Here is a 15,088-nt window from a genome sequence, read left to right as displayed (position 1 = left end):
GAGGGGGGCCAATGTTTCCATGGTTGATGACAGTGAACTGTTGTATACAGAAGTGACCAGGTTGGGGCAAGACAGGGCTGAGATTTTGTCATAGAGACAATCTGTTGCCAAAGAAGGAAGAGAAGGGTTAAGATAGTGAAGGTTTCCAAGGGTAACTGTCTGGTAGTTGGAAGACAAGGAGGAGGAAGCCAAATAGAGTGAAGCTAATAAGGGAGTGATCAGAGAGAGGAAAAGGAAAGTTGGTGAGGTTGCAAGGAGTGCATAGGTAGGAGAATACAAGGTCAAGGCAGTTACCATTAGAGTGAATAGAAGCATGTGTCCATTGTTTTAGGTCAAAAGAAGTGGTTAGGCTCAGAAGTTTAGAGGTAGCAGGAGTCTTAAGATTAACAGGGATGTTGAAGTCACCAAGAATGATTATGGGAATTTCAGAGGAGAGAAAATAAGACAGCCAGACAGAGAAGTCATCAAGGAAGCTTGATACCAGTCCAAGAGGTCAATAGATCACAGCAATTCTTAAAGAAACTGAAGAGAATAGACAAATACAGTGAACTTCAAATGAGGAGAGGGGCAGAGAGTGAGGTGAATGAAGGACCTGAAAAGTGATTAGGGATAGGAGGATTTCAACCCCACCTCTTTTCCGTCCACTAGGCCTGGGAGAGTGAGTCCAGAGGAGACCACCATGGGAGAGGGCAACAGGAGAGGGAAAGTCAGATTCATAAAGCCAGGTTTCCATAATTGCCAGCAAGTTAAAGGAGTTTGTGATAAAATGGCCATGGACAGAGGTGAGTTTGTTACAGACAGAGTGGGCATTCCAGAGATCACAGGAAGAGGGGAGGCTGGTTCTAGGAAGAAGAGGAATAGTAACTAGATTGTGTGGATTGCGGCTGCTGTTAGAGGATTGGGGGTGCTAGGTGTGTTGATCAAAGGAAAAAGATGGCGGCCCAGGATTTGGGGAAATGTTTCCAGATGTTAGGATCAGTAGAAGGGTGAGAGAGGTAATATGGGAGTATGACTTATATGGAGGGACAAGTCTCAGTGTCCTGGAGGATTTATTAGTATGTGGGTTCAGAATTAGCAGGAGTTGATGAGTACAGTAATAAAGTGAAGACAGGAGTGAGGGTGATATATATATATAGAGCTTTTGAAGAGGGAGTATACAACTATGAGAGTGAGGAGTAGGGAGTGCATGTTACAGAGTGGTGAGATGAAGAAGCAGACTAGGTAAGAGATGAAAGAGCTGGATGGGGAAACAGATCACTTATAGTCTGTTTAGTAATTGAAATTACCTGCTTTTTGCTTTGTACTTTCGCTGAAGTGCAGAGCCTGAAGTGCAATGCTCAATACTTAATCCAAGATCAATACTTTAGCCAAGATGACAGTTGCCAATTCTACCCCTGGCTGTGCCTCCCCTAATTAAGGCCTAAATTTAGACCGAGTTGGGTGGGGGTATTGCCAAATAATCAATTAGGAATGCATAGCAGAGCCACATGGCTAGCAGAGCAAACTTCTCACACCAAAGGAGGAATACAAGAGAGCAGGAGGGCAGAGTTGTAAAGATTAGGATCAGCTCATAAATTTGGGTTAGACAATAGGAGGAAAATAAACCCCACAGTAATATGGACAGAGATAAAGATTTTTGAAGTAGTAAGAATTACCAATAAGAAAATTGACAGTTACGAACAGGGGCGGACTGACCATTTGGAAACTCGGGCACTGCCCGAGGGCCCGGGGTCAGTAGGGGGCCCCATGAGATGCCCCTGGTACCTTTTTCATAGGCTTTGTTGAATTTGGGGAAGGACACAGGGGCCCCAGGATCCCCTATTGCCCAGGGGCCCCATGAGTTGTCAGTCCGCCCCTGGTTATGAATCAGCTTCAGTTAGAGGTAAATTTTAAAAGCAGTATAGATTACACATATAGCAGTGCAGGGTGAATTAGCATTCATACATGGCATGGGTGATAGTACAGATGGATATTGCTTGCAGGCATTTACCACATAGCAGTGCAGGGTGAATTAGCATTCATACATGGCATGGGTGATAGTACAGATGGATATTGCTTGCAGGCATTTACCACATAGCATTTCAGGGTGAATTAGCATTCATAGATGGCATGTGTGATAGTACAGATGGATATTGCTCACAGACAATTACCATATAGCAGTGCAGGGTAAATTAGCATTTATACATGGCATGGGCGATAATACAGATGGATATTGCTCACAGGCATTTACCACATAGCAGTGCAGGGTGAATTAGCATTCATAAATGGCATGGATTTTGCTCACAGGCATTTACCTGTGATTGGACAGAGAAGATTTATCCAGATGATGCATGCCAAAGTGCAATGCTCAATACTTTATCCAGGATGATAGTTACCAATGCTGCCCATGAATTTGTGCCCTCTACAGTTTCTGTGTGTTATTTCTGATTCCTGTGCCTGACCTCTGATTATGACCTAGCTTGTTCCTGACCTCCGCTTGTCTGCTACCTGCCCTGACCTTGGCTTGTATTTTGATTCTGCTTCTGCCTCCTTTTCTTGCCTGATTGATCTTCCACTGCTGGCCTGGCCTGTGACCCGACTATTCTGCTGTTTATGCCTGATCTGCCCAACTATTACCGACCTGGCTTGTCTGACCCTGAATCTTGCTCACCCAACCTGCTACAGCTCTTCAGTTCAGCAAGTCCACATCTGGGTCCTGCTTCCTGCTGCTCTTCCACAGTCTGCTGTCAGCCAAAGCTCCATGCCAGATCATCTGCCACCAGCCTGTCCAGCTGCTACACCTACCTGCTAACAGACTACTGGACTGATCACAGGCACTCATACCTCGCCATGCTCTTGTGGCTGCTGATCCACTACCTGTGGCCCTTGAGCCAGAGCTGTACAAGAGGCCTTCCTCTTCACAACAGTCTCACTATCTGGGTACATGACACTGTGTCATCAAAACAATGTAAACCAGCAACGGTGTTCCTGATCGCTTCCAACCCTGTCACAGCATTACCAGACCAGACACAGCAGAAAGCAACAGTGTTGATGAGCCACACCAGTTCCAATGTAAACCAGAAACACTATTTTGAATACCTTCACACCTGTGCAGTGTCACCATAGCTAGTGCAAGGTAGTGGCATTGTCCTTATCGCTAGCCACCCCAGTTCTATTTCACCAGTGCCACTATAACCTAGCAAAACACTGTTCTGATTGCTAGCCACACCAGTGTCAATGTTACCAGAGCCAGCAAGACCAGCAACATTGTTCTGATCACTACTTATACCATTGCCAGCATCACCAGAGCCAATGTAAGTCATAAACAGTGTTTTAATCCTTGCCACACTAGTACTGTATTACCAGTGCCAATGTAAGCAAGGACCAGTAACCTGATCACCAACCAGCACAAGCACCAATTTCATCAGACCACAGCCAAAAATGCCCACAAAATGTACACAAAATGTAAATGTGAGCCTTTCAAATTCTGCGTATGATGAGACCAGCATAGAAAAGACAGCCTTAGATTTAGAGAATGATCTTGTTGAAAGCAATTGTTTGATAGTGGCAATCTCTGACTCAATGAATGAAGGAGTCCCTACTAAAAAAGTCAGGCATACTGTGTCACCAACCTGAACATCCATGCAGAAGGCAAACACCAGCTGCGCACTACATCTTGGTGAAAGGGCAAAACCTGGTAGAGGGCTGTTACAACGTCAACCATATAGAATTTGGACCCATGCTAGTGTCCCACAGGAACATTCTAATTGTTTGTGTCTACCCTCTACTTAGCGCCTGCCATCTAAACATTTACTTATTTGGGCTGAAACAGAATGTTATACCCATTCAATTTTTTTTTTTCAACAAAGAATTATTCAATTTAATTGTCTCGAGAAATGAGATAGGCAGTCAGAAAATCAGGGTTGAAAAATTTAAATATATATCTATACAGTATATCATAGTTTGTAGACTTTATATCTCTCACACTAATAACTAATTTACACCTATTTGTATTTTTTTTAACCAAAGAAATGTAGAAAAATACTTTTTGGCCTAAATTTATGAAAAAATATTTTTTATTTGCAAAGATGTCTACTAGAAACTAAGGGAAATTGTTTTTTTTTAAATGTAATTTTTTTCCTTTGTATGCAGCAGTAAGAAAAAATCAGTGGTGATTAAACATAATCTTTCTAAAAAAATTAAACATAATTCATTTGGATTTCACCGAGTAATTTTCTGTCAAACTGTCACAGTGCTGAAACTGTAAAAATACCTAGATGGCAAGGGGGTTTAACATGACGGTCTTTAGATTCATGATGGTCTTTTAATTTGTTAAAACCATTCTCTGCTGAGAGAAATATGAAGGCTGAAAATGCTAGTTGTCTGACTCATTTGTTCTGGATTAGCCAGAGTCAGCCAATCAACTTGTGTTCTCAGAAAGATGTCAGCAATGGCGGTTTTAATATTTTTCTAAGTACAGAACTGATTAGCAGTACAACAGTAACTAAATATATTCTGTTGTAATAGCTTGGTCAGTTAAAGGATAAGTTCATGTTTGAAACATGTTACATGTTCCACCTGTCTTTAGGGTGGAACATGTAACATGTTCCCATAGCTGCAGCCCCCCTCCTTCTGACAGATAGATAGTACGGGGAGAAGGTTCCCCGTACTATCTATCAGGTTTTGAAAACAGCGGGGCCCTGGGGTATTTGTCAACACACAGCTCTGTTCTCTCATTTGATCAGCCGATCAACAGGTCCTGGACATAAATTATTGGCTGGGACCCACTGATAGGCTTGTCCGTTAGCGAATGACAGCAGAGACAGGGCAGTGCGTGCATGCGTTCCCCTACCCGGAAAGGCTGGATCATGTACATGTATGTGAGCCAGACCAGCAGGGCCATTCTGTAGCAGTATATCTACGGTGGCTGGTCCGGAACTAGTTATAGGTATACACAAATGTTTTGCCGTTCATTTCTATTTTAAACTGAATGGGTTCTTTTACAAGATGAGGGGTCATATACTGTATACTTTAACATAAGCGTGCCCCAAATATCTGGATCTCTCCCTCTATGTGTTCGAGTAAGGGCTGAATAGTACCCCTTACTCAAAACAAAGTAAAATTGCAAAAAAACACAGAGACTGTTAAATCTCCTTTACTAAATATAAATAAATAAATATTGTCCCCATATGTAAATCCACAGCAATCGCATATCTCAGAGATGTACATTCATTGTCAATCCTGTTGAGCAAAGCCTTGATGACCCACAAACACGACAACCCACGCCACAACCACCCTCTTCCATTGCACTCCTGCCACAAATGACAACTCCCTAGCTGGCTGCTGAATGTCGACAAAGCACACAGGGATGCTGGCCAACATCACTGACCACATAAAATCATGACCATAAATGGTAATGGTAAATGGTAATTGGACATCACACAGGTGCATCATTTCATGTGTAGGTTTAAGACATCTCCCAAATACATTATTTATCCCCTTCACGCCTAAGGGTAAAACAAATCTAAATGCCTAAGCACAATTTTGCAGCATTGACATGTGCTAGTAAAACCGTACATATCATCACAACTACTTTGTACATCTGGGTTGATTATACCTTGTTTTTTTCAGGACAAATTGGGCTTTCATTTGGTGGTAAATGGTAATGGATAGCTCCTAATTTTTTTTATTATCAAAGGAAAACTGGCCCAAAATAGTAAAAAAAAAAAATCGTTTTTTTTTAATTTAGCTGTGCGTTTCTTGTTACAACCATAACCTTCCTCCATAGAACAACCCAAAATACATTCTCCAGCTCTTGACGATCGCAGCGATACCATATATGTGTATGTTATTTGTTGTTTGTACCCGTAGTACAGCCCAGAAACAATAGTGCGCATTTTGTTTTGTCTTTTTTTTTTTTTTTTTACCTAAAACACACTGACAATAACACTAACTGACAATGATACCAATTTTTTTTTAAATCCTGACCTTTGACCCTGACCTTGACCCAAACACTAACCCTGGTACTGAACTAGATCAAACCTTGATCTAGGTATTTTTCTTTATTTTTTCTTTTATTTTTTAATATTTCTTTATTTATTTATTCATCTTCTCTTTTTTTTTTTACAAACATTTTTTTTATCTCTCTATGTCAGGAGATACAATGTATCTCTCTTCTCCATTTATGGAGAGAGAAAAAACAGGGGGGCCGGGCTGCACAGTGACTGATCACTGTGACAGCCAATCAGAGGCTATCACATCGATCACGTGACCTGGAATCGGGAGTCTCGGGTCCCAATCGTTAGAACGGGACCCGGGGCTCTTAGTGACACTGCGGTCTCTGTGCTGGGAGCACACCGAGCGGCGCACTCCCAGCCCAAAGACAGGAACACAAATATGCTGCCCCACAGAAAAAAGCCCAGTTTCGTGAGGCCGCATATTTGTGTGCCGTCGGCGTCAAGGGGTTAAAGCAATTGTGCTTTTATTGTTGCTCTATGAACCACATTAAAATACTCAGTTCCTGCTAAAAGATATTTTTTAAAGCATAGTTTACAATGCTACATGCAGGGGCGTATTCACCCAAAGGCAAACAAGGCATTTGCCTAGGGCAGCATTTTTCAGGTCGGGCAGCACTGCCCCCTGGAAGAAGTGACATTTGCAGCATGGGGACCAAGGGGGAGTCAAGAGAGGCTGCGGACTGCTTTATGGTGTATGCAGAGCCGGACTCAGTTGCGGGGGCAGGGGTGTTGTTGGTCAATGTTAGGCTCTCTGTGCTGGGGTGGTCCGATTTTTGTGTTGTCTAGGGCAGCACAAAACCTAAATACACCACTGGCTACATGTCCCCAGCTGCCTTCCAACTTTTGTTATCGCAAGCTTGCAAATGGACCTTGAAAAAGGCCCCAAAAGTGCAATATTTGGATTTCATAGACTTCAATAGGATTCAGTCAAATTTTTTCAAGTGTTTGGTGAAAGTCCAGCGAACCAAATTTGGTTCTCTCTTAACTTTCACCAAGTTTCTTGTTAAGTTTTTTTATTTTAATATGGGAAGTGTTTAGCTTTCTGGATGCTAATCAGAAGCTATTGTATGTTTCACACCTTTTTACTAAATTAATACATCGAAAATGCTGTAGCTGTAGTTAGATGGTCCACAGGAATAAATTACTTTCTTCACTTCTATCTACATTATTTACTTAGTTCTGCCAGACATAATGTACAGACAAAAGAATTCATTTACGAATAAACATCTGAGACATTTTATTATTACCTTTACCCAGAAGACTCTGCAACCATTGGGACGTGTAGTAGTGTGTTGCCAAGCTAGGTATTCATCAACACGGGCACGCTTCTGTGGATCAGATGGGTACCAGTGATCAGGAGTGTTATATTTCTGTACTAGGTAGCGCAAGATTGCAGTACTAAAGGTAAAACAAAATAAGTTATCTTGCCTTTCTTTTTCTAAACAATGATTAACAATCTATTTGAGAGCTATAGAATATACCTTTCAATTATTTATATATTTATTTTACCTCTCAACAAGCATGAATTCTCCTTCTATTAGAACAGGCACTTTGTGCATTGGATTCACCTTCTTAAACTCATCAGTCAGATGATCCCCTAGTGAGACATAATGTTACATAGATAAGATGTAATTACTGTGGCTTACACAGGATATATATATATATATATATATATATATGATATACAGTTTTATATATATATATATATATATATATATTTATATATATTCTTGATGTTTATCATATATTACTGAGAATAATACATTTTAAAAAAACAATAATGAATACAAATTTTTTTTCCTAAAGTAAATATGGCTGATAACCTTTCACGGTTGTATTGCTGCTTTTACCCTCACAGTAGAGATCCCATCGCTTTCGTATTTCTGGTTTGCCAGGAGAGGAAGTGAGCTAAAATCTCCTTAAGGGCCGGTTCACACCAGAGAAACGCAGTCCAGATGCGTTCCGGATTCGTTTCCACATGCACGTTTTTGGCATGTTCAGGTGCATTTTTTGACATGTTCTAGTGCGTTTTTGATGCATTTCGGTTTTTTTGCTCCCTCTCTTTTTCTTCAATTTAAATAGGGACACGTGCATTCAAATGCACTTTATGGTGCCTTTTGGTGCGTTCCAGTGCGTTTTTGATGGGTTTTACAGCGTTCCAGTACAGTTCTGTGCAGGAAAAATGCAGCGTGTTCTACTTTTTTTTCTGCAACTGGAACATACTGGAACTGCAAGCACTGATGTGAACTATGACATTGACAAACATATAACCTACTTTCTGTGCGTTTTGGATGCAGAAAAAAGCAACTGAAACGCATGTAGTGTGAACTGGCTCTAAAGGTACCAAGATTGCAATACAAACCTAACAGAGGTTCTACCCATTCTAAGCTAAGCAAAAGCAAAAATTATGTTTTGGATTGAGCTGGGCTTTAACCACTTGACCTCCTGAGGATTTAGGATGTTTGAAGACAATACATAATGGGGGGGATTTACTAAACTGGGCATTCAGAATCTGGTGCAGCTGTACATAGTAGCCAATCAACTTTTAACTTCAGCTTGCTCAATTAAGCTTTGACAATAAAACTTGGAAGCCGATTGGTTTCTATGCAGAAAAGCACCAGCTTTTGCATGTTCCAGTTTTACTAAATCTCCTCCAATAAGTAATCCAATTCCTGTGACTACAATGCAGTGAGCTTAACAGTAATGATTTCACATCACAAAGCATACCTTAGATAAGTACTGTTTAGAAAATCAATAAAGGAGTGTCTAAATGTAAAGTGCAAGATGAATATTCTTTAGCGTAGAAACATGGGAAATGTTCTGCTAGCTGCTTACACAGCATTCTACTGGATGCTGCCCCCAGGTTAGTAATTAACCTGTTCCAACTCATATACTAGCAAAACGCTCTCAGAAATATAGTGTACCTAGATGTAAAGTTCACCTTTACTGATGCAAAGGAAATACTGCAGGCATGCGAAAACAATACAGCTAAACTCTAAATTCTGCTCTGAGCTTCTGATCATTGCCATTTGTCTGATGTCATGCCCAAAGGCACCAGGAAAGCAAAGAAGTTGACAGTCTTTTGTAATTGAGGGAGGCTTGTCATCAACATGACAAATGTACAGTACGGACCCAGTAGATGTTTTCATGGATTTTTCACAGTATTGTAATTCTTGAACACAGCTGGTACTGGATACAGTTAGATTTTTATGTTCCACTGGCAAAATGCCAAACTGAACAGATAAGTAAGTATGCAGAAGTAAATCACAAATTCTTCAGTTACAATTCTTTCATTTAATTTGCTTTTCTCTGTCTATGGACAAACAAGTGCAAGAAATGAAAACACTTTTTTTACATCCTAAAAATACTTTAAGATTCACTTAAAAGAGAGTAGGAAAAAAGAGTGAAGTTTTCTTTTGCAGTTTATAACAGGTTTATAACATGTTTCATGCATATGTGCTCAGCCAATTCATCTGTTCCTTCCATGAGATGTTAGTGTCATTAGGCTTTAGTATACATGAATTCATGTTAGCATAAATGTGCCATATAAGAAGAACTGTTGCTAACAGTAGGTATGATAACAACTACATAATAAATCAACATGATCTTCATTGCTGACCTTTAAAAAGTTTCACCTCATGGTGCTTGAAGGGGATGTTGTTGACCTTAGCAAACAGATACACAGAACGGCATGGCTGGGATAGAAGATCCAAGTATAATTCCAATTCTGACATTCTTATAGTGACTGTTGAGACCTGCTATGCAGTTAATGACAACCTGCAAAAGTTTATCTAATTTCTCAGGTCACGCCTCTGAGAAATCCTGCCTATTGCCACTCCCATCATACGTATATTCTTTCAACAGAATGTACAGTAAGTGTATGGAACAGCTTTTGCTGAAAAAAAAAATACAATTTGTGTGTATAGACAATCATTTGCAAAGACCACTTTCCCCCTCTACAGTCTTATAAATTAATAATACATATTATTATGAAACCAAGAGAGGTTGCAGCACAAATTGTCCTATTTGATGAAGTCTGTGTTGCATCCTTACTTCATTTCATATATACCATATTGCCAAAAGTATTTGGACACCCCTCCAAACCATTGGATTCAGGTGTTGCAATCACCTCCATGGCCACAGGTGTATAAAATCAAGCAACTAGGCATGCAGACTGCTTCTACAAACATTTATGAAAGAATGGGTCACTCTGAGTAGTTCAGTGAATTCAAATGTGGTGCCGTGATAGGTTGCCACCTGTGCAATGTCCATCCATGAAAGTCTATAAAGACATGGATGAGCGAGTTTGGAGTGGAGGAACTTTACTGACCTGCACCCAATAAAACACCTTTGGGATGAATTAGAGTGGAGACTGTGAGTTAGGCCTTCTCGTCCGACATCAGTGCCTGACCTCACAAACGTACTTCTGGAAGAATGGTCAAACATTCCCATAGACACACTCCTAATCCTCCATTAAAGTTCATGTGCTGTGTAAAGGCAGATGTGTGTGTGTGTGTGTGTATATATATATATATATATATATATATACAGTCATGGCCGAAATTGTTGGCACCCTTGATATTTTTCCTGAAAATCAAGTATTTCACACAAAAAAGGTATTGCATTAACACATGTTTTGCTATACACATGTTTATTCCCTTTGTATGTATTGGAACAAATATAAAACAGAGGCAGAAAAGCAAATATGACATAATGTCACACAAAACCCCAAAAATGGGCTGGACAAAAGTATTGGCACCCTTAACTTAATATTTGGTTGCACACCCTTTGGAAAACATAACTGAAATCAGTCGCTTCCTATAACCATCAATAAGCTTCTGACACCTCTCACCCGGAATTTTGGACCACTCTTCCTTTGCAAACAGCTCCAGGTCTCTCTTATTGGAAGGACACCTTTTCCCAACAGCAATTTTAAGATCTCTCCACAGGTGTTCAATGGGATTTAGATCTGGGCTCATTGCTGGCCACTTCAGAACTCTCCAGCGCTTCTTTGCCATCCATTTCTGAGTGCTTTTTGACGTATGTTTGGGGTCATTGTCCTGCTGGAAGACCCAGGATCTTGGACGCAAACCCAGCTTTCTGACACTGGGCCCTACAGTGCGACCCAAAATCCTTTGGTAATCCTCAGATTTCATGATGCCTTGCACACAGTCAAGGCACCCAGTGCCAGAGGCAGCAAAACAACCCCAAAACATCATTGAACCTCCACCATATTTTACCGTAGGTACTGTGTTTTGTTCTTTGTAGGCCTCATTCCGTTTTCGGTAAACAGTAGAATGATGTGCTTTACCGAAAAGCTCTATCTTGGTCTCATCTGTCCACAAGACGTTTTCCCAGAAGGCTTTTGGCTTACTCAAGTACATTTTGGCAAACTGTAGTCTTGCTTTTTTATGTCTCTGTGTCAGCAGTGGGGTCCTCCTGGGTCTCCTGCCATAGCGTTTCATTTCATTTAAATGTCGACGGATAGTTCGCGCTGACACTGATGCTCCCTGAGCCTGCAGGACAGCTTGAATGTCTTTGGAACATGTTTGGGGCTGCTTATCCACCATCCGGACTATTCTGCGTTGCAATCTTTCATCAATTTTCCTCATCCGTCCACGACCAGGGAGATTAGCTACAGTGCCATGGGTTGCAAACTTCTTGATAATGTTGCGCACTGTGGACAAAGGCAAATCTAGTTCTCTGGAGATGGACTTGTAACCTTGAGATTGTTGATATTTTGCCACAATTTTGGTTCTCAGGTCCTCAGACAGTTCTCGTCTCCTCTTTCTGTTGTCCATGCTTAGTGTGGCACAGACAGACACACAATGCAAAGGTTAAGTGAACGTCTCTCCTTTTTATCTGCTTTCAGGTGTGATTTCTATATTGCCCACACCTGTTACTTGCCCCAGGTGAGTTTACAGGAGCATCACATGCTTGTAACATTCTTATTTATCCGCAGTTGTGAAAGGGTGCCAATACTTTTGTCCAGCCCATTTTTGGAGGTTTGTGTGACATTATGTCGAATTTGCTTTCTTTCCTCCCTTTTTTTGTTTTGTCCCAATACACACAAAGGGAATAAACATGTGTATAGCAAAACATGTGTTAATGCAATACGTTTCGTGAGAAATACATGATTTCCTGGAGAAATATCAAGGGTGCCAACAATTTCGGCCATGACTGTATATACTGTATACACTATATTGCCAAAAGTATTGGGATGCCTGCCTTTACATGTGCATAAACTTTAACGGCAACCCAGTCTTAGTCCGTAGGAACCAATATTGAGTTGGCCCACCCTTTGCACCTATAACAGCTTCAACTCTTCTTGGAAGGCTGTCCACAAGGTTTAGAAGCATGTCTATGAGAATGTTTGACCATTCTTCCAGAAGTGCATTTGTGAGGTCAGGCACTGATGGTGGAAAGTGAAGGCCTGGCTAGCAGTCTCTGCTCTAATTCATCCCAAAAGGTGTTCTGCCGGGTTGAGGTCAGTACTTTGTGCAGGCCAGTCAAGTTCCTCCACCCCAACCTCGCTCATCCATGTCTTTATGGACCTTGCTTTGTGCACTGATGTGCAGTCATGTTGGAATAGGAATGGGCCATCCCCAAACTGTTCCCACAATGCTGGGAGCATGAAATTGTTCAAAATGTCTTGGTATGCTGATGCTGTAAGAGTTCCCTTCACTGAAGCTAAGGGACAAGCCCAACCACTGAAAAACAACCCCACACCATAATCCCCCCTCCACCAAACCCAGATACGTCCATCGGATTGTCAGAAAGAGAAGCATGATTCATCACTCCAGAGAATATGTCTCCACTGCTCTAGAGTGCAGTGCAAGGTGCTTTACACCACTGCATCCAACGCTTTTCATTGCACTTGGTGATGTAAGGCTTGGATGCAGCTGAAACCGATTCCATGAAGCTCCCTGCGCACTGTTTTTGTGCTAATCTGAAGGCCACATGAAGTTTGGAGGTCTTTAGCTATTGACTCTGCAGACAGTTGGCGACTTCTTCCCACTTCAGAATGCACGGACTCTGCTCTCTCATTTTATGTGGCCTACCACTTTGTGGCTGATTTGCTGTTGTTTCCAGTTGCTTTCACTTTGTTATAATATTACTAACAGTTGACCATGGAATATTTAGTAGCAAGGAAATTTCACGGATGGACTTTTTGCACAGGTGGCAACCTATCACGGTACCACGCTTGAATTCACTGAGTCCCAGAGTGCGACCCATTCTTTTTTAACAGATGTTTGTAGAAGCAGTCTGCATGCCTAGGAGCTTGATTTTATACACCTGAATCCAATAATTTGGAGGGGTGTTCCAATACTTTTGGCAATATAGTGTACATGTACAGTTGCAAGAAAAAGTATGTGAACCCCTTGGGATTACGTGGAGTTTTGCATGAATGGAGCATAAAATGTGCTCTGAATGTCATCTAAGTCACAACAATAGAAGAACACAGTCTGCTGAACATAATACTACACAAACATTAGATGTTGCCATGGTTTAATTGCACATAACATGTAAACATTCACAGTGCAGGGAGGAAAAAGTATGTGAACCTTTGGACTTAATAACTGGTTGACCCTCCTTTGGCAGCAATAACCTCAACCAAACGTATCCTGTAGTTGCAGATCAGACCTGCACAACGATCTGGAGTAATTTTGGACCACTCCTCTTCACAAAACTGTTTCAGTGTAGCAATATTCTTGGGATGTCTGGTGTGAATCACTCTCTTAAGGTCATGCCACAGCATTTCAATCGGGTTGAGGTCAGGACTCTGACTGGGCCACTCCAGAAGGCATATTCTGTGCTGTTGCAGCCATTGTTTTGTTGAATTACTTGTATGCTTTGGGTCATTGTCCTGTTGCATCACTCATCCTCTGCGGAGCTTCAGTTGGTGGACAGATGGTCGTACGTTTTCCTGCAAAATATCTTGATAAACTCTGGAATTAATTTTCCCATCAATGACAACAATCCGTCCAGGCCCTGAGGCAGCAAAGCAGCCCCAAACCATGATGCTCCCTCCGCCATGTTTTACAGTGGGGATGAGGTTTTGATGTTGGTGTGCTGTGCCTTTTTTTCTCCACACATAGTGTTGTGTGTTCTTCCCAAACAACTCAATCTTGGTTTCATCTGTCCACAGTATATTTTGCCAGTAGTGCTGTGGAACATCCAGGTGCTCTTTTGCAAACTTCAAACGTGCTGCAATCTTCTTTTTGGACAGCAATGGCTTCCTCCGTGGTGTTCTCCCATGTACTCCATTCTTGTTTAATGTTTTCCTTATTGTAGATGTGTCAACAAAAATGTTAGCATGTGCCAGAGATTTCTGTAGGTCTTTAGCTGACACTCTGGGATTCGTCTTTACCTCACGCAGCATTCTGTGCTGTGCTCTTGCAGTCATTTTTACAGGACAACCATGCCTAGGGAGAGTAGCAACAGTGCTAAACTTTCTCCATTTGTAGACAGTCTGTCTTACCGTGGACACATGAACATCAAGGCTTTTGAAGATACTTTTGTAACCCTTTCCAGCTTCATGCAAGTCAGCAATTCTTGATCGTAGGTCTTCTGAGAGCTCTTTTCTGCTCGGCATGGTTCACATCAGACAGTGCTTCTTGAAACCAGTAAACCCAAAACAGGTGTGTGTTTTTTAAGGGCAGGACAGCTGTCAGCAACACATCCAATATCATCACACTGATTGGAGTCAAGGTTGGCTAACTCCTGGCTCCAATTAGCTCTGGGAGAAGTCATTAAGCTAGGGCCTCACATACTTTTTCCTCCCTGCACTGTGAATGTTTACATGTTATGTGCAATTAAACCATGGCAACATCTGATGTTTGTGTAGTATTATGTTTAGCAGACTGTGTTCTTCTATTGTTGTGACTTAGATGATGTTCAGAGCACATTTTATGCACAATTCATGCAAAACTCCACGTAATCTTAAGGGGTTCACATACTTTTTCTTGCAACTGTATATACAGTATATATACACACATATACTCTATGTCACTACAATGTAGGCATCATTGCAATTATAATAAGTATGGTGCAAGCACAGAAGAAATGGAGTGTATCCAAACTCCCCTATA

The 15,088-nt window shown here is 41.3% G+C and overlaps 1 protein-coding gene across 1 annotated transcript in view; it reads right to left on the bottom strand.

Annotated features, from left to right (window-relative positions):
- Positions 1 to 9,773, bottom strand: part of LOC149436049 (glutathione S-transferase theta-1-like) — a 39,391-nt gene extending 29,618 nt beyond the window's left edge. Inside the window, exons 1-3 of the mRNA XM_089662158.1 lie at positions 9,616 to 9,773; positions 7,506 to 7,593; positions 7,244 to 7,394 (exon numbers count right to left, since the gene is read on the bottom strand). Coding sequence (XP_089518284.1) covers positions 7,244 to 7,394; positions 7,506 to 7,593; positions 9,616 to 9,730 — 354 coding nt within the window. The 5' untranslated portion in view covers positions 9,731 to 9,773. The remainder of the gene's footprint in view (positions 1 to 7,243; positions 7,395 to 7,505; positions 7,594 to 9,615) is intronic.
- Between the last annotated feature and the right edge of the window lie 5,315 nt (positions 9,774 to 15,088).

This window comes from Staurois parvus, unplaced genomic scaffold (assembly GCF_062004578.1).
Source record: "Staurois parvus isolate SC_StPar_1 unplaced genomic scaffold, SC_StPar_1.0 ptg001432l, whole genome shotgun sequence".
Classification (NCBI taxonomy): domain Eukaryota; kingdom Metazoa; phylum Chordata; class Amphibia; order Anura; family Ranidae; genus Staurois; species Staurois parvus.
Note: the sequence above shows the minus strand (reverse complement) of the source record. Positions and strands in the feature narration are given on the sequence as shown.